Raw genomic sequence first — 26,503 nt, 5'->3', positions numbered from 1 at the left:
AGTTTTAAAATAGTTAAAAAAAAAAAAGGTTTGCAAAGCATATCACCAAATTGAAACAGAATTGAAACAGAGCAGAATTCGTTATCTATATTATAATAGCCGTAGATGATTCTGTCTGTCTGTCTGTCTATCTGTTGGGTGTCTGTCCGGGGTGTGGCTTACTCGGTTTGCAGAGTAGCTCCACCCATAGCTCCACCCATTCTGGGAGTGGCTATAAACAAATATCCACCATTTTATTAACTCGCATAGCTTTGAGTCCTGTTTTGTAGGCCCGTGGTGTCTTGCTCTCCCCCAGTTTTATTTCAAATCAAATTCGATAAATCATTTCATTTTTCACAGTCGCTAACATAGTTTTAGACTCGGTTGAAAAAAAACGGGAAGAAAATCCGATGAAAGTTGCCGTTTATAGAACGAAATGAATTCTCAAAGGCCTGTAACTTCAAGGCCATTGAGTCTCTCTCACGCCTTTATCTCCAATCTAACTCACCATATGATTTCATTTTTATCGATGGTTTTACTTTTAGACTCGGTGTCAGCAATAATTGAGAACAATCCACACACGCGGGAAAATGCAGAGATATATTTTTTAAAATCGCGTCATGGTGTATCATACACCGCCCAACATGACACCGCCGGCAATGTGTCGATATATATTAAAAATTCGCTTTTGCTTTTCCGTTATGATATATTACTATTTCGTTTGATGATAGTCGTCACAAAAACGTCAACAATGATGCCGACATATATTTCTTCGTTTTTATTTCATTCAACATATTAGCCGGAAGTAAAATATGTTTCAGGAAATTACCGAGAGATATTTCTTCGTTTTTTTTATTAGTTATGTGCGCATACACTTTAAATAGGTTTATTTGAAATCTTTAATTTTCCACAAACATTCCACACACGCGGGAAAATGCAGAGATATATTTTTTAAAATCGCGTCATGGTGTATCATACACCGCCCAACATGACACCGACGGCAATGTGTCGATATCTATTTTAAATTCGATATATCATTTCATTTTTCACAGTCGCTAACATAGTTTTAGACTCGGTTGAAAAAAAACGGGAAGAAAATCCGATGAAAGTTGCCGTTTATAGAACGAAATGAATTCTCAAAGGCCTGTAACTTCAAGGCCATTGAGTCTCTCTCACGCCTTTATCTCCAATCTAACTCACCATATGATTTCATTTTTATCGATGGTTTTAGAGTCGGTGTCAGCAATAATTGAGAACATTCCACACACGCGGGAAAATGCAGATATATTTTTTAAAATCGCGTCATGGTGTATCATACACCGCCTAACATGACACCGACGGCAACGTGTCGATACATATTAAAAATTCGATATATCATTTCATTTTTCACAGTCGCTAACATAGTTTTCGACTCGGTTGAAAAAAAACGGGAAGGAAATCCAATGAAAGTTGCCGTTTATAGAACGAAATGAATTCTCAAACGCCTGTAACTTCAACTTCAAGGCCATTGAGTCTCTCTCACGCCTTTATCTCCAATCTAACTCACCATATGATTTCATTTTTATCGATGGTTTTGGACTCGGTGTCAGCAATAATTGAGAACATTCCACACACGCGGGAAAATGCAGAGATATATTTTTAAAAATCGCGTCATGGTGTATCATACACCGCCCAACATGACACCGACGGCAACGTGTCGATATATATTAAAAATTCGCTTTTGCTTTTCCGTTAAGATGTATTACTTTTTCGTTTGATGACAGTCGTCACAAAAACGTCAACAATGATGCCGACATATATTTCTTCGTTTTTATTTAATTCAACATTATTAGCCGGAAGTAAAATATGTTTCAGGAAATTACCGAGAGATATTTCTTCGTTTTTTAAAATTAGTTATGTGCGAATACACTTTAAATAGGTTTATTTGAAATCTTTAATTTTCCACAATATAATTTACTTGCCATTTATCATTTGATGATTACGAGACAAATTCCTCTTGAGGATCGTGACAATTCATGCGCTGCGTGGAAACTTCTATTTCCAAAATGAATGAGACGATCGATGAAGAACGCAGACTTGAACAGGATGCAGCAAGAAAACGAATGAGACGGGCGAACGAGTCCATCGACGAACGTCAATGCAAACTTGCGGGGTCACCCGTGGGAATCCCACGGGCATGGATGTGTGTGACATTTCGACATATTGAGTTAGATGCTGCACATTCATTTTTACAAAATGGTTACTGGCAAGTCATCAGATCCAGAAATGGTGTAAAAACCACCGTTTAGAGGCCATTTTTCCCCGCAAAGCGGGGGTTGGCCTTTTCGGGGACCGTGGTAGTTGTTGTTTTTTTGTCCCCTTTTTGAAGCAATGTTTTACGGCCGGATGCCCTTCCTGACGCCAACCCTTTTTGCCGCCTTCAACGACAAACAGGGAATTACCAGTGAACTGGTACTCAATTAGCCGACCTCGGAAGGATGACAGGCTGAGTCAACCCCCCTGGCATTAATTCGGCGATCGACCGAGATTCGAACCCAGGATCCTAAGCCGGCACCCTAGCCGCTAGCCCAACACCAGAAATGGTGTCATGAACACAATTTATTTACGCACAAGCACAAAAGCAAGACGGGCCGATTTCCGATTCCGACGGGCCGACGGGCGAGACGGGCCGATTTCCGATTCCGACGGGCCGATTTGGAGCAAGAAAAAGAACGAGACGGGAGAAAAAGGAGAGAAACGAGACGGGGAAAGCCGATTGGAGAGGCGAGTGAGGCGCGATTGGAGAGGAGTGTGAGGCGCGATTGGAGAGGAGTGTGAGGCACGATTGGAGAGGAGTGTGAGGCGTGATTGGAGAGGAGTGTGAGGCACGATTGGAGAGGAGTGATTGGAGGGGAGTGTGAGGCACGATTGGAGAGGAGTGTGAGGCACGATTGGAGAGGAGTGTGAGGCGCGATTGGAGAGGAGTGTGAGGCGCGATTGGAGAGGAGTGTGAGGCGCGATTGGAGAGGCGTGTGAAGGATTGCAGAGGAGAGGAGTGTGAGGGATTGGAGAGGTGAGGGATTGGAAAGGAGAGGGATGTGAGGGTTTGGAGAGGAGAGGAGTGCTAGGTGGAGAGAGGAGAGTGTCAGGTGGAGACAGGAGAGTGTCAGGTGGAGACAGGAGAGTGTCAGGTGGAGACAGGAGAGTGTCAGGTGGAGAGGAGTGAGGGGTCACATATTATGTGAAATAACTAAATTCACACCATTTCTGGATCTGATGACTTGCCAGTAACCATTTTGTAAAAATGAATGTGCAGCATATAACTCAATATGTCGAAATGTCACACACATCCATGCCCGTGGGATTCCCACGGGTGACCCCGCTAGTTATTATTATATTACTACAAATTATTACAAATTATTACATTACAAATTTTATTCGTTAATGTTAATTCCCTGCCATCACCCTCTGCCATCACCCTCCCATCACCCTGCCATCACCCTCCCATCACCCTGCCATCACCCTCCCATCACCCTGCCATCACCCTCCCATCACCCTGCCCCATCACCCTGCCCCATCACCCTGCCCCATTCACCCTCCCATCTCCCTCCCATCACCCTCCCATCACCCTCCCATCACCCTGCCATCTCTCTCCCACCACCCTCTGCCATCACCCTCTGCCATCACCCTCCCATCACCCTGCCATCACCCTCTGCCATCACCCTCTGCCATCACCCTCTGCCATCACCCTCTGCCATCACCCTCTGCCATCACCCTGCCATCACCCTCCCATCACCCTGCCATCACCCTCCCATCACCCTGCCCCATCACCCTGCCCCATCACCCTGCCCCATCACCCTGCCCCATCACCCTCCCATCTCCCTCCCAAACAAAGAATAATAAAAATTGTCTACATGTACATTGTACACACCTTTATGTCGTTAGCACCTCTTCATAAACAACATTGCAGAGGAAACGGCGCTTCTTCTTTGTTTCCTCGTCCTGGGCAAGAATGCGGAGGCTGCTGGATCTGCCAACCCTACAGGCCGCCACGTAGAACTGACAATGGCTGAAGAAGTCTCTTGGGCAGAAGATCCCAACATGGTGTAGCGACTGCCAAAAGAAGTTGTGCACTTATTTTGATGAATTCTTTTCGAAACAATTTTTCTTCAATCAATAAATAAATAATAAGAATTGTCCACATGTACACACCTGTATGTCGTTAGCAGCTCTTCATAAACAACATTGCTGAGGAAACGGCACCTCTCCAGGAGATCCTAACATGGTGTACGACTGCCAAAAGAAGTTGTGCACTTTTTTTGATGAATTCGTTTCGAAACAATTTTTCTTCAATAAATAAATAATAATAAAAATTGTCTACATGTACATTGTACACACCTTTATCTCGTTAGCACCTCTTCATAAACAGCATTGCAGAGGAAACGGCGCTTCTTCTTTGTTTCCTCGTCCTGGGCAAGAATGCGGAGGCTGCTGGATCTGCCAACCCTACAGGCCGCCACGTAGAACTGACAAAGGCTGAAGAAGTCTCTTGGGCAGAAGATCCCAACATGGTGTAGCGACTGCCAAAAGAAGTTGTGCACTTATTTTGATGAATTCTTTTCGAAACAATGTTTCTTCAATCAATAAATAAATAATAAGAATTGTCCACATGTACACACCTGTATGTCGTTAGCAGCTCTTCATAAACAACATTGCTGAGGAAACGGCACTTCTCCAGGAGATCCTAACATGGTGTACGACTGCCAAAAAAAGTTGTGCATTTTTTTTGATGAATTCTTTTCGAAACAATTGTTCTTCAATAAATAAATAATAATAAAAATTGTCTACATGTACATTGTACACACCTTTATCTCGTTAGCACCTCTTCATAAACAACGTTGCTGAGGAAACGGCGCTTCTTCTTTGTTTCCTCGTCCAGGGCAAGAATGCGGAGGCTGCTGGATCTGCCAACCCTACTGGCCGCCACGTAGAACTGACCATGGCTGAAGAAGTCTCGTGTGCAGAAGATCCCAACATGGTGTAGCGACTGTCCTTGGGATTTATTCACAGTCATGGCAAAGCAGGGTCGTACCGGAAACTGCCGACGCCGCAGAGTGAACGGGAACATGTTGTCAGATGGACTCAAGGTTATGCGTGGAATGAGCAATGTGCGTCCAGAATTGACACCCATCACAGATTGTGCAACCAACAGATTTGGAAGGATCTGAAGTATGATGTACCTTGAGCCATTGCAGTGCCCGCTTTGCTGGTCGAAGTTTCGCAGCAGCATGATGACCATACCCACCTTGAGAGAGATTCGATGTGGCGGCATACCAGATGGACAGAGGGTGTTCAGGAACTCAGGCGGATACAAATGATCACCCTCAGATTCCGCTGTATCGACGCTACAGCAAACATGTTCCTCCCCTGGAAATATGGTCGTCATGTAGGCATTTACCTGATCGACTTCAGAATTGGTCGGACATAGTATAACACGCTCGCATAGCCACTGGGGGTTGCTAATGTTGTTATGCAAGTCTTCGTACACCCAAGTGACAATATCCTGAAGTTTTTCACCTGGAAGAATGAGCGGTTCCCTGAGCTCAATAGCAAATTCACCCTCTTCTGGATTGACAGGAATCTTCCCTTCACCCAGATCCAGCAGGAATTTTGCAAAAGCAGATTCGTCCTGTTGTTCTCCAGCACCCTGCATGATCCTCATGTTTACTCTGAGACGAAGTATCTGCACTTTTCTCCACAGGTATGAGCTCTTGAAGCACCTTCCAACTATGTCAATACGGCTACCGTGTGGCACAACAGTAAGGATCTGCCTCCAGTCACCACTGAAAACCATTGCGATGCCGCCAAATGGTTCCTCTGAGCCCCGAAGCCACTGGAATGTTCGATCTGCTGCCTCCAATGCGCGACGATCCATCATTGAAACCTCATCCACCACCATTAGATTAGTCATGCGTATGAGTGCTGCAGTGGTGTCATTTTCACTGATGTTGCAAGTGGACTCATCAGTGAGAATGAGAGGACACTTGGTCCTACTATGGAAGGTGGCCCCTTTAGGCAGCAGCGTAGCTGCAATACCACTTGCAGCAGTTGCAAGAGCCACTTTGCCCATTGCTCGCACTTTGTTGAGTATATGAGACAATGTGAATGTTTTCCCAGTCCCACCACTTGCATCAACTGCAAGCATGCAGCCATGTCCGTGTTCCACACTCCGCATCACTTTATCGACAACAACGCGCTGCTCGTCATTAAGAAGGCACTCTGTTTGAGCGATGTGAGCCTCAAGTTCTCCTATATTGTGCACTGTTTCGTGCTCGATGACGCGCGGAATGCGAGACTGGAAATGAACTGGTTCAGGCTCAGGAAGGCCAAAGGTCTTACTGAGCGAAAAGCCGTGGCACTCAACTTTGTTCCTCAGCTCTAGTAGCACTGCACTCACAATGCGTCCATTTGGTTCATTCACACCTGCTGCACGCATGAAGTCCTCGCACAGCACATACTTGTGCCTTTCCCAGAACTGCACGTGGTTGCCTCTGAGAACGAATATGAGCATGTTGGCAAATACTTCGCGGACTGCAGGGCCAAATGCAATATTTGCAGCCTCTTCCATAACAGAATCCACCTCCTGGTCATTGTCAACGATGCCATATGCAATGCAGGCTGCCAGATAGGTCTCCATGACCCTACCACCAACACGACGGAGATCCTGAAAGCATGTGGGGCCAGGCACGCGGTACAGTAGCATGCGGAGATAGTACAACTCGGCAGTATGTGAGTTGACGGGAATAATGGGGAGCCGCCCAACCGTATCAGCCTTACGGTTATCCTGGAAACTCAGCCTTCTCTTCCGCAATTGAAACCTTTTCCTCAAGTAGGTGAAGTGTTGGAATACATCTGGATATAGAACATGACGCATGTGTGGATGGAGATTCATGGCTTCGAAAAAGGCGGTGAGGGTTGTTGCAGGGGGTCCTGACTCTGCCACGTTCTGTACGGCACCTTCGTCATTGAACGTGATCACCTGCTCATCCTGTAGATGGAGTGCCAGCATCTCGACTGGTGGGTACTTGCGTTGAATGGGGAAATCGTATATGCGCCAGTATCCCTCAGATGCGGTGATGTAACGCCCTAGTTCGTAGCGTGCCACTTCATCATGTCGTAATGCCTCTCGCATCCTCTCATGAGGCTCTAGTCTGACCAGGCACTGGTCCGGGCCCTTTTCAAGGTATTTGTACAGGTACTTGACACAGGTGACAGCACAGACGATCTCAAGGTTGATGTGAGCATCGTACCTGAGGACAATATATGGATTGTAAGGCACAACCCATGCATTGTTAACTAATACGTTAGCACCGCCTCGTATTGTCTTCATGATGGGATCACCAGGTGCTGCTTCTGCCCGTCTTCTGTACAGGGGATAGGAGTCATCAGAGAAGCTTGTCGTTTGTCGTAGGGCTTTGGGATAGTCCTTTGTGCACTTCCGGTCTGCCATGCAAGGGCTCAAGATGTTCCATTCCCCACATGGGCCGTGAATCATGTGTGATGTCACGATACGGTGTAGTTCCGGATTTGTGAGTCTGTCAGGAATCTCAGCAGAGACCACGCGATCGACATCTGCTGGTGTTCTGGGCTTGTCGCGAGGTACCACGGTCAGGAGCATGTGTATATGGGGAAGGTGACGCTTTTGCGTTTCCTTCACCATCACGTAAGCGTCCACATGCCCCAAGATGTCATGCTTGAGGATGTCTGCGAGGAGTGCTTCCACCTTCATATGAAACACCCGGGCGATGATATCAGGTCTTGCATTGGGTGGCTGACCCTCAAAAACCGATTCTTTAATTTCTGGCCACTTTGGGTTGCAGGTGAATGTTAGGAAAAAGTCTGGTTTTCCCTTGACTCGGACTAAAGCCATTGCATCCTGAAACTCTTTGGCATACCAACGTGGCGACCCATAAATTGACGGTGGCAGAATGGTGAGGCGTCCAGGTAGCACCTCAGCATCACTGTTCAACGCATCAACGATGATCTTATACTTTTCTGCCTTAATTGACTTCTGGTTGCAGCAAATCCAATTGAGACGGTGTGACTCAATTTTTGCCATCATGTCGCATACGTACTGCTGTGTCAACCTTCCACCACGAAGCAGTAGATTGAAGTGATGAGTAGGATCACGTACTTGTAGATGGTAGCGGTAGAAAGTTGTTGGCGTTGTCCCTGCCAACTCAGTGTGGTACCCCTGAGAGCCGCAGGGTAGCAGAAGTATGTATGATAGTGGGTCATACGCTGGATGCATGGCGTCTATTGTCTGTAAACCTCCTCCTCTGAGGTGAACAGCGACTGCCAGCCTTCCAAACTGCTCTGTTGTCATTGCCCCTGGAGCAATGACAGCCACATCGCTGTCTGGTGAGGGAAGGTTGACGGTACCATGATGAAGGTCTCGGCGCCGCGTGCGACCTGTTAACACAATATTCAGTTCATTGGCGCTATCATTATGAACCACATACTCAATGGCTGATTTGAATTGCTGGACGTATGGGTTGCACTCATGAATGGCCTGTTGTGCTCTTAGCAAAAACTGCTCATTCAGGCCACTGTTCGAGGTGTGGGCACGACGATAATCCAGCTCATGGGCTGGATCGTGAAAGTAGATCTGAGCAAAGCGTGGGGTACAACCCAGATCGGCAAGAGGAGCACCAATGTAATGGTAAACCTTACCTTGTATGCGCACTCCAGGATAGGGGGCTGCAAAAGTAGGTATACAGTAATGAAAAACAAAACGTGCGCACAAAACGTATTTTATTGATTATACAAGCATATCAATAACAACATATCAATAATAAACATATCAATAATAAACATATTAATCCCTCAAATGTTCAAACTGTTTGCCCCCGGCATTCACACACTCCACTAGTCGAGTGTGGACACCCATGCACACTCTGGCACAAAGGTCTTTATCAGCATCAATTTCCTGGCAAGCCTCCCGTATGAACTGAATCATGGCATCAACAGAACGTGGCTTGAGTGCGAAAACCCTGTCTTTTACACATCCCCAGAAAAAGAAGTCCATAGGGGTGAGATCCGGCGAACGTGGTGGCCAGTCAATGGCTCCCCGACGTCCAATCCACCTGTTGGGAAATTCTTTGTCAAGTAGCACACGCACAGTGTGCTACTTGACACATGGTAATAATGGTAATGAATAATTATTCATTATTAATAATGTCATTATTACCATTATTAAAATGGTAATAATGATTTTAATGAATTAAATGAATTCTAGTATTAAATGAATTCTACCACCACTATTATAATACTGGTGATACTGGTATAATCCTTACTGTATACCTACTTTTGCAGCCCCCTGTATATATACTGTATATCTTCCCCCGGCAGACCCCACAATGTGGGATAATAGTGGTCTTTAAAGAGCAACAACAAAAAATCAGGTTTATGATTAAGCTCAACGATTGGGTTCCAACTTTTTTCAGACATAGAACAATGGAGATGACCCTTATTATGCCTTGCCTTTTTTCATGACTTTCATTAGTTGAAGTTTTTTTGTCAAAAAATCGTTTCCCGAGGAAAGATAATAATCCATTCAAATATGGGTTTATGGAGAGAGCTGTTTGCCGTGATCGCTCATCAGTGGCTTATCTATTTGTTTCTCCTCTTTGTTAAACCCTCGTGGAAGGCTGAAAGCTTCGTAGCGAGGCAGAAACGGCTCCTTGAAGATACCCTAAGGGATCTGGCACAAGAACACAAGCTGCAAGTAGTGATGCTGGAGCGAGAATTTCTTCTCAACAAACAGCAGCTTGTGCGTGGTGAGTAAGCTTCTTCATGACTGTTCACTGTTCCTCTCTCTTCATATATGTATATTGCCTTCCATAAGTATTGGAACAGTGAAGTCAAATATGTTATTATTGCTATATTCTCAAGAAATTTGGATTTGAGATCAAAATGTATGAGACGAGTACAGAAGGTCAGCTTTTATCAGCCCCCTATTAGACTTAGTCCGAAACGGGGCTTATGGATATCGTCTTGCCGGTCCGTCCGTGCGTCCACAACCATATCTCGGAGAGGTATGGACCGATTTTGTTCATACTTGGCACAAAGTCAATACATGACGGTTTCCATATGCACATCATTTTTTTCGTGATGCGATCAAATATGGCTGACTGGCGGCCACTTTAGTTTTTAAAAACCTGATGTTGAACGTGTTCTCATCCGACGGACACCATTTCTTGGGCATACATTTGCTGATGCTGTTCAAACTTGGCACACAGATAAATGAATTGTGGCTTACATATGCACGTCAATTATTTTCGAGATCAGATCCAAGATGGCCGACTGGTGGCCATTTTGTTACTTAAACGTGTCTCCAACAATTTCTCGGACATGCATGGTCCAATTTTGCTCAAACTTGGCACAAACACAGCACATGATGGCATACACGTGCACCTCACGTTATTTTGCGATTTGAACAAAGATGGCCGAATGGTAGACTGGTGGCCATTTTAGTTGTAAAAAATCCTATATTGACCACGTCCTCGACCATTTCTCGGAAATGCATTTACTGATCTTGTTCAAATTTGGCACACAGGTAATGAATGATGGCTTACATATCCACGTCATTTTTTTTCAAGATCAGATCTAAGATGGCCGACTGGCAGCCATTTTGTTACTTAAACCCCATCCATTTCTCATACATGGATGAACCTTCAAACTTGGCACAAAGACTATACATGAATATACATATACAGAAAATCTTGTTTTGTCATCTGACCAAAGATGGCCGACTAACGGCCTTTAACTCCACACAGCAAAATTAAAACCGCGGCGGGGGCTTTGACATTTTACATATTTTTCTTCTTGTTTCTTTGTAGTCTATGCATACAGTGCTTTTAGAAAGTATTCACACCCCATGATGTTTTACACATTTTATGTTGCAGCCTGAATTAAAATGGATTAAATTGAGATTTTTTTGTCACTAATCTACATATAATATCCCAAAATGTCAAAGTGGAATTTTTCTTTTACATTTTTACAAAATAATTAAAAACGAAATACATAAATATCTAATTTACCTCCTGAGTATTCAACCTCCTGAGTCAATACTTGGTAAGAGCTTTGCACATCTGGATTTGGAGCGTTTCTCCCATTCTTCCTTGCAGATTTGCTCCACTGATTGTTTAAAAAAAGAAAAAAAAAAGAGGACTAGACATCATACTTTTGTTTTTAACAAAGCATTATAAAATTAAAAAATTATGTATATTCCACAAATTTCATTCTGAACAAAGCTGCCAAGAAATGTTTGGTACCCAGGTCCCATCTCATACATCGTATAATCTATGCCTTCTAGTTTCCTCTCAGTTTTACCTTATACTGTACTTTTGGATCGCCTCTGTTGGAACCCATAGCTAAGCCCGTGCCTGTATCAAAGGTTATATCCAGAAAAGGACCCTCTGTTTGAGGTTTGTATGTTTTCCATGCCCAACCTCGCTTCTTTGCAGACAAGGCCATGGCCCTTTGGGAATTGGAAGAACGGCATCTGCGTGAAAAGCACCAATCATTAAAGCAGCAGTTCAAAGATCAATATTTTCTGCAGAGGCACCAGCTGCTAAAGAGGCACGAAAAGGTGAGATTGCCTTAAAGGAAAGGTGGTGTAAATTTTTGAGCTGATTTGAAGGGGGGTGGGGGGGTGTTGTCCAACAAATACAAGTAATTAAAGTTGTTTGGTTATACAAGATCTCACCACATGGAAGTGTGAGGGTGGGGGACAGAATGTAAAATGGCAACGTTCTTATAGTGTGGCTACAGTTGTGCACAACAAACATGGGCATGAATGAATGAACAAGAGAGGAGGGGAGGAAACATTATCCTGCAAGAAGAGGTTTGGGTGAGGGGGAGTTAATGGTGGAGGAAAATAATCATGTTTAGGGATGGAGGAAGATCTGAGAAAGTGGTGCACTGCTAATTTTTATTCCTGGAAGGAAGAGTGCCATTGAACATTATCAGGAAGATGGTTCTACAAATGGGAGAGACGAGGGAAAACAGAGTGGAGGTGACTTGCTTGGGAGTCGGAGGAGATAACTGGAATGCACATGTCCAGGAGGGGCTGGGTAAAGGCTGGAGACCAGAGAGGGGAAGACCTGAGAATAGTTAGTTATAGAGTCAATAAGGTATTGAATATGAGGTGATAAAATGGTGGCAAGGTGGGATGTGTTGGATCTATTACATTTCGAGGGAAACACCGAATGTCCATCGTAAAGAGTTTATGCATCTTATAACACCACCACTTGTGTTGCAGTGTGCCATGCCTTTTTATTATTTGAATTATTTGTAAATATACCTTTTTTTTTGCAAAAACTGACTTTCTCTAAAATCAAAAAGGGTTTTTTTGTGTGATTTGGAGAAGAGAAATTCTATTTTAGTAACTTGCTGAAGTGAAGATGGCAAAACGATTTATTTTCACTGTCATTCACAGATGCAATGAGAGGGATATGCTCCCCTCATCGATGTAAAAACTTAAGCTGTTAAACACTAGTTTCAGCCTCAAATTAAGTTTTTGAGAATCTTTATTTTTAATTCTGTTCTTCTTCTTCTTCTTCTTCTTACAGGCTCTAAGGCTCATGGAGGAGCTGCGACACAAATTACAACCACATTCAGACAGATATGGCGACGTGTGAAGAAGGCTCAGCAGCGGTTGTTCTTTCTTAGAAGGCTGAAATATTTGCGGGTTGGCCGACCTATCGGTGTTAATCAAGTTCTATCGGGCAGTGATAGTGTCTGCTTGGTGCGGGATGACCGATCCCGACTCATCAGGATAGTAAAGCCTACTTGGAAAATGATTGGGTACGATCTGCCTTCCATCGACAACCTTTCTCTCATCAAGTAGCTAAAAGAGTGAAAGCCATCATCCGAGACGAGTTCCACCGAGCGCACGACATCTTTGAACTTCTCCACTCGGATAGACGTTATCGTTCCATCAAGATCAACTCTAATCGCTTGTACGATAGCTTTTACCCAACTGCAATCTGCACCCTCAAGTAATCAGTGCAAACCTTTTATATGAGCAGCTAACAAATGGAAATCGATATTTTAAACTACTGCACTTATTTCATTGCCAAAATGGTGTTTTAGTGCTCTCTACACTCATCACAATGAATCTAATTTTTATTCATAATTGTTGTTTTTTTTAACTGACAAAAATTCTGATGCAAATACTCTGCTGATCACCCCTCTTACCCCCTCCCCTGCTTGTTAGGAGCTGGAGCAGTTGAATCGTTACTCGCAACGCATGCAGGAGGAGTGTCGTGTGCGGCAGGCACAAGAGCGTGGCCGACTTCCCAAGCTGCAGCGCAGCGACGCAAAGACTCGTTTGACAATGTACAAAAAGAGCCTTCGCTTACAACCTGGGGGCTCCTCTGACCAGGATCGTGACAAGATAAAACAGGTATACACCATGCTATAGGATTTGCTACTGCTGTAATTGAGGTGTGGTGGTTTTATTGATATGAGCATGACTATTACTTCTGCCACCAACCGTGGACGGAGGTTATGTTTTCACGTCTGTTTGCCTGTGAGCAGGATATCTCAACGTTATGGACGGATTCGGTCAAAACTTGGTGGAGAGGTTGAGTGTGTGACGAGGGCAAACTTATTATATTTTGGTGAAGATCCCGATCCAGATCCAGATTCTAGATTTTCTTAAATGATTCTTCACCATTGAGAGATCGAGCTAAAAACGATATCTCAAAACGTTGTGGACAGATTTGGATGAAACTTAGTGGACAGGACACGTTAAGAGTGTGAGGACTATTTGATTAAATTTTGGTGAAGATGCGAATGAAGATCTGGCCCATCAGTGGGATACAAATTGTAAACTGTTCAGCCTGGGGGAGGTAGGTGCTCTACCAAGTGCCGTTCTAGTTGTTTGTGTAATGACTGTGGGCTGTTTTGTCAGCCTTGATTTAGTGGATTGCTTTGTAATACTGTACCTAAGTTAAAAGGTGAAGAAAATGCATCATACCCCACATGCTCATTTTTAAAAACTAGATGGTATTCATGGAATACTTACCCCACACAGTCAACTTGGTGCGAGCCAACTCTTCTGTTTTTTAAGGCTTTTTTTCCTTCGATCCAATATGACTGCCAGACTACATGTCCGGTGACATCATAAGTTTACATTCTGTAATCTAATTGTGTAGATCACGCTCAAGAAAAGTCAAACTCTTTGGACTGAGCATTGTACTTGTTAAATTATGACGTCATAATCAAGGCCCCAATGACGTCATTTGCAACACTTATTCCCTATGTGGAGTTCTTTACAATGATCCACGTTTCACATTTTTTCCATGGAGCGGTTTCGGAGATATAGAGGTGCAAGGTTTTTCCAAGGTGGCACCAATACCATGTGACCCATGACATCATATGTCTCACTAAAAATCCACAGGCTGAGGCGCTCCTATGGTGAAAATTTTGTGTCAATTGGACCAACAGTTGTAGAGAAAAATAATTCATGCTGATCAGACCCAGCGTTTTACTTGTTGAATTATGTCATCATAAGTAAGGTACCGATGACATCATTAACATATCTTATTCCCTAGGAGGAGTACTTGACAGCGCACCATGTTTCAATTTTTTCCATTGTGCTGTTTCGGAGATATAGGGATGCAACGTTTTTTGGTTTTTCCAAGATGGTGCCTGTACCACGTGACATATGACGTCGTAATTATCATTAAAACATTCCACAGCAGGAGCAGCTCCGATGGTGAAAATTTTGTGTCCATCGGACTAACAGTGCAGAGAAAAATAATTCATACTGATTGGATCAAGCATTGTACTTGTCGAATTAGGACGTCATAATGACAACACTAACCCTACCATACCCTACCGATGACATTATCATTAACATCTCTTATTTCCCATGGGGAGTACTTCACAATGAGCCACGTTTCAATTTTTTTCCATGAGTGGTTTTGGTGATATGGAGGTGCAAAGTTTTTCCAAGATGGTGGCCATACCACGTGACCTATAACGTCATAATTATGACTAAAATTTTTTTTACAGGCGAAGGCGATCCTTTGGTGAAAATTTCGTGTCAATCAGACCAACGGTTGCCAAGAATATGAATTTTAACATACACACACACACACACACACACACACACACACACACACACACACACACACACACACACACACACACACACACACACACACACACACACACACACGACATACAACAACATACGGAAGCTTAACCGCGCTTTTTGCTTTGCGAGCTCAGGGAAATGAAACATCCCTATGTTGCAACTTTCATAAGTCAATACAATCCCGTACAAGGTTGACACCACCTCCTACACCCCTTGAACTACACACCTGTTAAAAATAACCTAAAATCCTGTTTGCTTTTCCCATTGGTGCCTGGCACTGCGTCAGCTGCTTAAGGCCAATATCTACATCTATCCCTGGATTTATCACTTTTGTTACAAGCTCCAAAAATACCCCATACATTATGTAGTCCCTATTTCTATAATTATTCCTTTCTAATATTTCTAATATTGACTGTCAATAAACAGTATTACTGTACTGTAACATCTACGAGTTACGTTTTTCAACTGTCACCGAAGCAACAAGTTCAATGCAAATATATTAGTAAACGTGTGTGTGTGTGTGTGTGTGTGTGTGTGTGTGTGTGTGTGTGTGTGTGTGTGTGTGTGTGTGTGTGTGTGTGTGTGTGTGTGTGTTTGTGTGTGTAAGAAGAAGAAGAACGGCTCATCTATATAATGCTTTTATCTATATAAAGCAGCTGGAGCTTTAGCGGTTCCTGCTGTCAGTGGATAATAAAAATGGTACAGTTGGAAAGCTAATAGTTAATCAATATACTTGGAACAAAAATTTGTCTCCGTTTAATGATAAAGGTACCTGTTTTAAAAGACCCTCTTTCTGTGATTGACGAATAAGAAGTGGGAATGGGACCTAAATGCAGCAGTTCCAATGGTAACATTTATTATGATACAACAGCAGGAATGCTTTACATTTAAGGACATGGGAGGAGCACACAAACAACAACTGTCTTATAAAAGATCATTTTTTTCACATGTTTCACTTATTTTTACATCCTTATTGAGCTATGTGTATATACAGTATATATTGTTACAGACACGACTTTGATGTTAAAGTGGGCCGAGCGGAATGGCCGTCGTGTCCGCACAAATTACCCGACTATACTCGACGTTGACGAAGTCGCGTTACGCTGGCTCAATAAGAAAAAGAAGACACCCGGCTGGGTTATAAAATGACGACACCAGGGATACGGTTCTCAAGACCTCCGGAGGAGATTATATTCGTTACGGAAGGTCAGATTACAGGGACGAGAGGTACAACATAGAAAGACAAGCACTTAGACACAATCTTATATTATTCCCAACAGACGACAGATAAACGGGACAAAGCTGACTCACACGGGGATTGATGGCTAGGAAAGGCAAGGTAGCGATGGCTCCAGGTGCACCTGGGCTCGGGGCAGGATCAACACGGTTCGGTCCAGAGATGCGGGGAGGTCTCGTCGCAGCGCTCAGAGGTGACGTTCTTTCTCAGGCGGGTCTTTCTCAGGCCTCTCCAAACTCAGGCGCATCTGTTTCAGCGCTCGCAGGTCCGTCTTTCTCCAGCTGGGGGCGCATCTCACGTCACGTCCGCTACGTGGCCGCGTATATCCGGCGGGGAGTGACACGCCCTCGGCTCGCTAGCGCCGCCCCAGATGGAATCGGTCCGCCCTTCTGATTGGGTGCGGGGGGTTACCAGGCTCCGCCCTTGAGGAGGAGCTGACAGCCAGCCCCTCCGTGGTAACCCCGTGGAGCGCGTGGTCAATGGCGCTAATCGAGCCGGTGTGAGGACGCATCCTCCCCCGCGCCGCCGCCATCTCCTCTGTTGTTGTTGTAATTGTTGGGGAAGAAGATGGAAGGAGGTATGGGAAAGGTCCTAAACTCACTACTGATGCCATATAATCACATTCTGGTGCAACGAAGAGTCATAATTAATGGAGACGAGGCCTTAACTGACATAGACTAAGAATAACTAGGAAGATGTCCGAAAGTTGTCTACGTGTGGTGCGGTGGACCTGGGCACGACATTTAATGGGGGAATAAGGGGAAGGTCGGCTCTACTGATTGTTATTTACATGCAATGGGACTAGGGAATGGGGGATTGGGGAAAGTTGGGGAGTATTGGAGAAAATAGGGGAATATTTACAAGCGGATATGGAGGCCAAATTCCATATTCGCAACATTGCACCCTTCTCTACCCTCGGGGCGTCCCGACCCGATAAATTTTTACCTACTTTAGTGTGGCACGCAATGTAGTTCCCTCTACTATTAACTCTACCCTGAGTGCGACAGTTTTACAGATATTCACGAATGAGTAAATATGTCCCCCTGCGACGTTGCACCCTTCTCCTCACAGAAACACACCCACAGGATAACCGAATCCGGAAAGAATTCTCAAACTAAACATACAGCCGGTAGGGAGCATTATTTACAAGATTACGCTGATATCTACACTACGATCCAGGACCTGTCTTTGGAGGAACACATGCAGATGTTATGCATAGAGAGAGCGTGCTTGCCAGCATCGATACACCAACCCACGAGTGCTCTGTGGCCGACGGCCTTTAATAACGTGCAGAGCACCCCATCCCAGCATCAAAAGCACCACCCCACCACCAATCGGTGCAGTCACCATTGTTCATTGGAATAAAAATAAATTCGACAACCCCTAACCCTGCAGGTGTCTCTTGCTCTTCTTGTGGTGCACTTGGTGTTAACTAAAAGTGGTTCACCTGTATGGCATAGGTGCCACGTTGACCCATAGGTCCATCCCCGGGTGGTGCTTGGCCGCAAACGAACTGCGGTCCATTGTGGGTGGCCACAAACATTGCGGTCCATATGGTGTATCGATCCCGGCAGCAAACAGCGAAAGTGCAGGCCCACAACTGCGCAGCCAGCACCTCTCTCTCCTCTCTCTCTACCCCAAAGCCAGATCCTCGGAGGTGGGAGACAAAAGAAGCAGACAAGTGAGTAAGGTGGTAAGGGCGCAAAAGTGCACGCAATGTAAGGTGATGCACACTGGGGGCACATGGGAACCAGGTGAGACAGGTACGTTCCTATCGTACGCCCCCCCCCCCACCAGGTAACCTACATGGCCCCTCCCTTACCCCTTACTGTATCCACAAAACACAACACTACCCATAAACATCTACTTTACAAATCAACAAACATCCCTACTGTCTTCCCCGTTCCTCCCATATACCAAATTCGTCTTCTCTCCCTCCTAACCAATCAAATTTGCCATTTTCAACTCTCATCAAAATTTGCCATCTCCAACTCAACATCATAATTTGCCATTACCAATTCATCATCAGTCCCTCCTAGGGAGGGAGAGATGGAATCACCCCAATGTCTCATCCACGTCGTGATGCGTCTCACAAATCCACACAGCGATTCATCTCCTGCAACAAAACAAAGAAAACACAGGTGTGGAGTCATCATCATCACCACAGGTAAGTGGCTGCGTATGGTGCGACAGGTTCTTCAATCCTAACTATTTCCTAAATGACTTTAACAACTTTACACTACCCGGGGTCTTTCTCCGGCCAAACCATTGGCCCTCTTACACTATGGGTTCTAAAAACCAATTCCCATTGGCCAAACTGTGGTGCTTTTCAATTTGGGGTCTCACTCCCCCGATTCATCTCCCGGTGCCCTCGCACAATTTCTGGGCTGTGGCGTGTACCTCTCCCAGTGGGTCTACCCACCTGCACACCTCCACCACTGCGGTTGCCTCCGAGCTTACCTGCTCCTTACCCTAACCTATCTACCTGGGGAAGGCCCTCTGGCACTCTCCCCACTCGGTGCCCTCTCTGGCACTGGGCTACCCGGGTCCATCCTCCGGATCCTCGGGCCCCATCCACAACTCTACCGGCTCCCAGAGCCCACCTGCGGCCTCACCTGGCCGACATCCTCACAGTGGTGGAGTGCCCAACCAACTACACACACTAACAGGCTACACCCCCAGCCATTTCCACAACACTAATGCACCCATCCACAACACCATTCTGCAACCGCACCACAGATGCCAATATCCAACCACAATTTACCTGTACCCTCTACCTAACACTTACACTACCCGCCCCGGGTACTCGTGAAAGGGGTCCACTCTTCCCCCATCCACACCTTCGCACCATGCACACCACTCCGTACCACTTACTCCAACTCTCTCCACACACCTGTATTTGCACACCTGTGCTCTCACACCTGGTGCCACCTGCACCCTTCTCTCCCCAAGCGCATTCACGCTGATCCACACACTCACTACTCACACACTGCTCCACACACCTGTCCAGTTGCACACCTGTGCAATCACACCTGTTCCATCCTCACACACACACGGCATCATCTCATCTAACTACTCCCTTCTGAAACTTGCGCTTCCCAGTCGTCCCTTTAAACTATTGCGCTCCCTCGTCATTATCATCCATACTAATCTACCTGCGTCCCCACTACAGGTATCAGTCACTAACTAATCTTAACGTTACCTAATGTCAATCTCTTCTAGATCCCTACAATATAACCTAACCCACCCGGGCTAGTTTTCACTGCCATACACCCCATAAACTATAGCTCCTTTGCCCCCAGCATGGGAAGGGTGGCAGATTTGCCATCCCACCCCATCGGGGGTCTCTCACTACCAATTTTGCACATCAAATTTCAACAAATCAAAAATTTGCCAATCACTACTCATCATCTGCCAATCACTACTGCCAATCCCTTGCCAATCATCAAATTTTGTTTTTCTCTAATTTTGGGTCCAAAACACTAACCTCATCACCCAGTCGACTCACTAATACCTCTCGGTGCGCCAATCCCTGTCCAAAGCCCGGCTTCGTAAAGCCAAGCAATGGATGCTGGTTGTTTTGTGCCAGCGGCTGGATGCGTCCGGCACTCGGTGCAGGGACGGGGGCTTACCCGGGCCGAGATCCCACGCATCACCTCGGCGTGGAGCCATCCAATGTCCCGATCTCGACCTGCCGGCACGTCTCAACAAAACGTGGTCGCCATAACGACCCTTCCTATCGGGCTGCCCGCTCCGCCTAGTGGAGCACGGACGCGGCCGTTCAAAGCGAGGCCCAGCACGCACCGAGGGCCCGATTCGGCTATAAGTCGTTCTAAACTCTACCCCGTCTAACATCGATGCTTCACCTGGACGCTTACACCCCGCAGCCCGTTCCTTGCTCACACATCCAGCCGTGCCCATGCTCCTCGTACCTTTCCTTACACACCCAGGTACACCCATTCCACTCACAGCCTTGGTCACACACCTGACCACCGAACACTTTGGCACACATTCGTTGGTCGCACACCTCACCAATACACCGCTTCGCGCCCCCTCCTCGGTCACCTCCTCTGTGACAATCACAGGTGTGCCCTCATTCGCACACCCAACCACGTGCCTCACCACCAACTCCAGCGTGCATTCCCACTCACGCTCTACCATTCCAGGTGTGCATCCTTCCATCCCAGGTGTACATCCTCGCTCACCTGTCACAACTAACTCACGCTCCATGTCACTCTCACTACTTTCACCTCCATTCCTGACAGCGCACTCACCCTTACTCTTGACAGCGCACTCTTTCCTCGTGCCCCTGTCCGTCACACACCTTTCTCGCGCACACTCTCCCGTTACACCCTCTGTAACACTCACCACAGGTGGACACTCTTCCTTACTTCTGACAGCGCACTCTTTCCTCGTGCACCTGTCCGTCACACACCTTTCTCGCGCACACTCTCCCGTTACACCCTCTGTAACACTCACCACAGGTGGACACTCTTCCTTACTTCTGACAGCGCACTCTTTCCTCATGCACCTGTCCGTCACACACCTTTCTCGCGCACACTCTCCCGTTACACCCTCTGTAACACTCACCACAGGTGTGCATTCTTCCTTGCCTTTGACAGCGCACTCTTTCCTCGTGCACCTGTCCGTCACACACCTTAGAGTCGGACTTTCTCGCACACCTCCTTTTTCGCACACCAGACCTGTCGCACACTTCACCGACGGCCTCTCACGAACACCCGGGTCCATCTCGACCCCCAAGCTTCTTAAATCCCCTGGCGCATCATACGCACGACCATATTGGTCACCACTTATGTGAAGAATCAGCTCTTCGTTTGCAAAAGAAGTCCACAATAGCCTGGAATGGCGCAGCTTTATTAAAAACCAACTTATACAGATCCGGAGGAGGCCAAGACATCTATAGCAAGAGCCAGTCTCATGCCACGTCAAGCCTTCCTGAAAACGCATTGATTCTCATTCACTTATATACGAATACGATTATCAGAAAATCTCCGAGAGAACGAAGCGACTGGCGAGAGTCCCTCCCACCGTTATCATTCGGGGGAGTCAGCCCTTCCTTATCATTTGGACCAAATGTTTCTCTGGGCTCCGAGAAAACAGAAATGTAACTCACAAAGAGGAGAGTGTATGCTTAGCCAAACAAACCCATATATTTTATGGGTTTGTGTACATGAGTAATCCAAAGCATGTTTATACAGAGTCATGCGTTGCTGAGATTAAAACAAAATACATATGGTAAAAACAACAGGTTTATGTTATCTAGCCTTGAAAAAGCACACGTATACAATTTGTTCAGCATGACCTCAGCGAGCCTCTCCTCATCCAAAACTAAAACGAAGCAAAAACCCTTTATTAACTTCATGAAAATAGCATTTTTAAACCAGATTTAAATCATAACACATTAGCAACCAACGTCTATAACTGAACTTTAGGCAATAACAAATCTACTACTTGACATTCCTTCCTCTTGTCTCGTCGAGACAAAGTATCTTAAGAGACAACGTGCCACATCGGGCTTTATTGAAAAATAATTGTGTAATGCGGGTATTGAAAAAATAATTGTAATGCGGGTATCTCCCAAGGGCATATCGTGCGCCCAAAGCGCCTCGCCCGTGCATTTGGCGAACGTGTCGTGTGGTGCGTGCTCGGAGCCTGAGGGCTCAGAACATGAAAGTCCATTAACGTTTCGGATCCACAACGAAGGTGTCTGGTCCAGATGAGGTTCTGCTCCGCCAGAGGGCCCATCACCTCCCCTGCGGAACTTGCTCCCCCCACCCTTTGCAGACCCAGTCCTTGCAGATCTTCGAGGTTAATCAACGATCATGCCCATGAGGTCCCTCACGTGCTGCTGTTCTGGGGAATACATAATATTGTCAGTATCTTGTGTCTCAATTTCCTGGTCAGGGTACAGAGCGTAAAAATCCGATTCACTTGAAGCATTTGAACTTAATACATATGAAGCAAAGAGAGGAACTTCCTTTTATGTCAAAGTCTCCCTTGGGCGCCTGGTCGGCTTGCGGGTCTAGGATATCCACGTCGGGTCCCTCGACCGCCAGACCCAGCGTCGCAATCAGATCCATAGTTGGGTTTAAAGGGGGCGTGCAGCTGTCAGCTTGTAATACATAAGCAGCGTTAGCCAGTACACGCAAGGGGTTTATAGCACAAGTATCACAGTCATCACATACACCGTTACAGGCAGCAGCCAGTTCCCACATGGGATCCACACAAGTATCACAGTTGCCACAAAATTCAATGCAATTTTCTGGAGCGCCGGTCGCAACTGCCTTGTTGAAGGACCCGTTCAGGTCGACGGCCTCTGTGGTCAGAGCCATAGTTGTTGTCGGCGGCTTCTTCACTTTCCATCCTGTAAAATACTTTCTCATACAGAGGAGGACTAGAGATTTCATTAGTGCCCCCCAAATTACTACCCCGATTATCACAGCCAGTGCGGTCAATAACCACTTCACTATGGTGCCCGTCCATCCCTGGAACCAGCCAGTGAGCCAGCTAAATGTATAAGAATTTTCGCGCGCGATCCGATCGATCCAATAGTATGTCATGAGCCGTAGCGGTGTCGTTTGCCACCTTTTCTAGGGCCAAAGCCAATTTGTCTATCCGGAAACTATCCATGACTGTGCCCGCTCCTGGGAAGAAGAAACCAAACACCTTTTCCCCTAGGCTCCCGTGTAGTTTAGTGGTTCCATCTTCGTTCATGACTGACCTCTTATAACGCCTGTCCAAGGACTTTGGGTCTAGCTCATCCAGTATCTCAACGTCAGGAAGAACTGAACCCAGATAACATGTGCCCCCCCAATTATTTGGTAAATAGGGGTAAGCCTTGTCGCCGCATATAAACATTGTCCCATGGGGTGGGACCAGGTGGGTGGATAAGCACTGGAGTCCCTTTACCACCCCATTAATCCTACTAACCCCCCTAGAGAATGTTATAGCCGTTATGTTGTGGTTGTGTTTATCTTGCAGTACTATTCGTAATGTAATCCCCGAGCTCCCTTGTCCCAGCTTCCCGGGGAGAGTGTAGGCGCATTCTGATTCTCCCATACGCAAGTGGCCGGAACCCTGGAGGCAGACCTTCCCTTTCTGTGGTTTGACCCAGACGGGGGCAGGCCTCTCGGCCACATGGGCAATCATTGACGGGCGATAATTAAATTGTCGATTGCAACTCTTGCCGTTGTCAACCCCTTCTCTTTCCAGCGTGGTGACTAAACATGGGGAATCGATAGGTTGTGAGCAGAGGTCATTGAGGGACAGAGGTAGCACTATCATGTGTATTCCTGTGGTGCCTGCTTGGGGAAAGCGCATGCACGACCAGCAGTGTGTCCTATTTTGAATTGTTGCCACCTCCCTGGCCACTTTCCAATATGTGTTTTCCCCCCTCTTTGGGGCCTTATTCTGGGGGTGTGGCGTGAGTATGTATTCGTTGCATCGTATGTAGTTCTTTTCGCCACCGGCCGCGCCAGGGGTCCAGACGCTGCACCGGACCTGCATAGTCATGCCTTTCTCTAGGCGCGTGCGTGTTTGTAGCTTAAAATCAGGGGTTCCCCATTGGTATCCTGGTTGGGCCAAGGTCTTAATGCTAGCTTGCCCGTCTTCCCGGAACTCTCGTTGCTTTTGTAGTATCATGCCAACGCGTCCAGGCCCTGCCGACAGTGCTAGCCAATTTATGTTCACCCAATTTGTGTGCAGGGCTTTCTGTTCGAAACATGGTAGTGATACTCTTTGTCCCCATGTTACGGTGAGGTGTCGGGTTTCGTTTTCGCATCTATTGGAATCGGAGTTTCCCCTAGCTGCTGTCGCTATCAATAGTATTGTACCTATGATTAGGCCCATCCTTACTGTGGTTGCTGTGGTGTAGTGTCTGGTGCTTGTATGGCCAACTTACAGTGCGTGGCGTGGATCCACGAAGTCTTGCCCTCGCAAAAGACTGCCGTTGGTGTAGTCAGCAACACCTGGACTGGTCCCTTCCACCTTGGTTCCAAGGCGTTCTTGCAGGTGAAGTGCTCCACGAACACCTGGTCTTTTTCCTCTGGTGGAACACCTGGTCCACAAGTCTCCTGGGAGCGCCTGGTCTACAGGTCTCCAATTTCCTAATCCACTTTTTTCAAGTGGATCCAATTTTATCCAATATTCAATTTTTTTTTAAATTCAATCCCATTTAATCCAGTCCAATTCAAATTAAATTCAATCCTTCTCTCAGCATCCCATTACCTGTTTCCAACATCAATAAAAATAAAATTATAAAATTAAACGGAAATTATTTCAGCTAGAGTTTCAACTAGAATTACCACAAACCAACCACCTTTAACCTCCATTAACACAAACACAAACCACCATTAACCTCGATTAATACAAACAAACCACCATTAACCTCCATGAACCTCCCCCTATTATTTATTTATTTTCACGAATAAACAAATAATAGAAATAACCTGGTCTACTTCCAATTTCAATTCTGGTCAGTTCTGGTGTCTGGTCACACACAATGTTTTCCTCACCCACTGTGATTCGCTCACAATAGATTCTCACTGTTATGTCTGAAATTAAGCTACCCTACTGGGTATTCGTGAAGGGGGTCCATCTTTCCCAACCCCTTCCTTCACACCAGCCACTTCACGTTGTCCACCATACTCACTGAATTGTCATCAATTCTGAAATTCGTCTCATGAAAACACATCCCAGAGTCTAGTGTAACAGCCAGACAAACACATAGACACGCTGAAGACCCCAGGGTACCCATCAAACTAGCTTGTCCCCAGATCAACAACACAGCGAAACATGTAATTTTACTAAAATAATCACTTACTCATAACTAGCTGGATAACTAGCATAACTAGCTCAACACCTGGAACTCATAACTAATACTCATACCACTAATTACTCATAATAACTCATAATTACTTCTGTAATTACTCATGCCAATACTTACTCAAAATAATGTAATATCCCAATCTTCACCCCTTATGCAAATCGAAGCACCCCGGACAACCCACAACCAATATCAACCACTGTAGCCGCCTTCCCCTCCAGGCAGCCACACACAGCCACATACATCTCCATCCACGTCACACAAGACAACAGCCAACGAGTGTGTCCACCACACAGAAACCTTTGGCAATGCAACAACCGAACACCCAGGCAACCAACAACAAAACCCAATCCATCTCCATGGCTCATCAAGCAGTTCCAACTTAATCCAGCTTCACATACCGATTTTCCCCAAAAACTCGTGAAACTTCACCCCCATTCTGGAAAACCCTGGACTAAACCCTGACACCCTAAATAACTTCAGACCCATCTCCAATCTACCCTTTCTGTCAAAAGTTTTGGAACGTGCTGTGGCCACTCAACTCAAACATCACCACTCTGCCAATAACCTGTATGAAACATCCCAATCCGGATTCTGCTCCAGCCACAGTACTGAAACTGCTCTCCTCAAAATCACCAGCGACCTTTTCTCTCCTCTGATGCCGGCAACCTCAACATTTTCATCCTCCTCACCTCAACGCCTCCTTTGACATCATCAATCACGCCATCCTCCTCACCCTGTTTAGACCAGCTTGTGCCTATTAAACCCAAATCAGTTCACTCCCAAGCTTCACATGGACCACCTACTACTCTCAAATTATCCACTCTGGCTCCGGAATCCCAAAAGCACTCTTCTCTACAATAAACAAACTAAATAAACAAATAAATAAACAAACTTTACAACGTGAACAAACTCCTCAGCGCCCTGGATACCGCCACCTGTCATTCAGAGTAGACAACAGCATCTCCTTTCTGGCTTTCAGCATCTCCTTTCTCCTTTCTGGCATCCAAATAAAATTCTGGCTTCAAATCAACTTCCTCGAACTTAACTATGATAAATCTAAATTAATCTTCGTTTGCCCCAAACCCACTCACCAAATTCACCCATAACTTTGCCCCCAACATCGATGGTCATTTGAACACAAATTGAACAAATTTAATCGAACAAAACACTTCCATTAACTCGACATTCTTTTCACAGCACAAAGTTCACTTGAACATCCTTTTCCTGGATACTCCCTCTTTATTTTTATACCATACCATGCTTCTCCACTTGCAACCCAAATATTTTC

At 45.7% G+C, this 26,503-nt stretch overlaps 1 protein-coding gene across 1 annotated transcript in view; it reads left to right on the top strand.

Annotated features, from left to right (window-relative positions):
* The window catches only part of LOC137421118 (serine/threonine-protein kinase 10-like), a 212,917-nt gene that overhangs the window by 170,657 nt on the left and 15,757 nt on the right, over positions 1-26,503 (top strand). Inside the window, exons 16-18 of the mRNA XM_068106852.2 lie at positions 9,668-9,797; positions 11,487-11,611; positions 13,241-13,429. Coding sequence (XP_067962953.2) covers positions 9,668-9,797; positions 11,487-11,611; positions 13,241-13,429 — 444 coding nt within the window. The remainder of the gene's footprint in view (positions 1-9,667; positions 9,798-11,486; positions 11,612-13,240; positions 13,430-26,503) is intronic.

Source organism: Myxine glutinosa, chromosome 2 (assembly GCF_964187855.1).
Source record: "Myxine glutinosa chromosome 2, kmMyxGlut1.1, whole genome shotgun sequence".
NCBI lineage: Eukaryota > Metazoa > Chordata > Myxini > Myxiniformes > Myxinidae > Myxine > Myxine glutinosa.
Note: the sequence above shows the minus strand (reverse complement) of the source record. Positions and strands in the feature narration are given on the sequence as shown.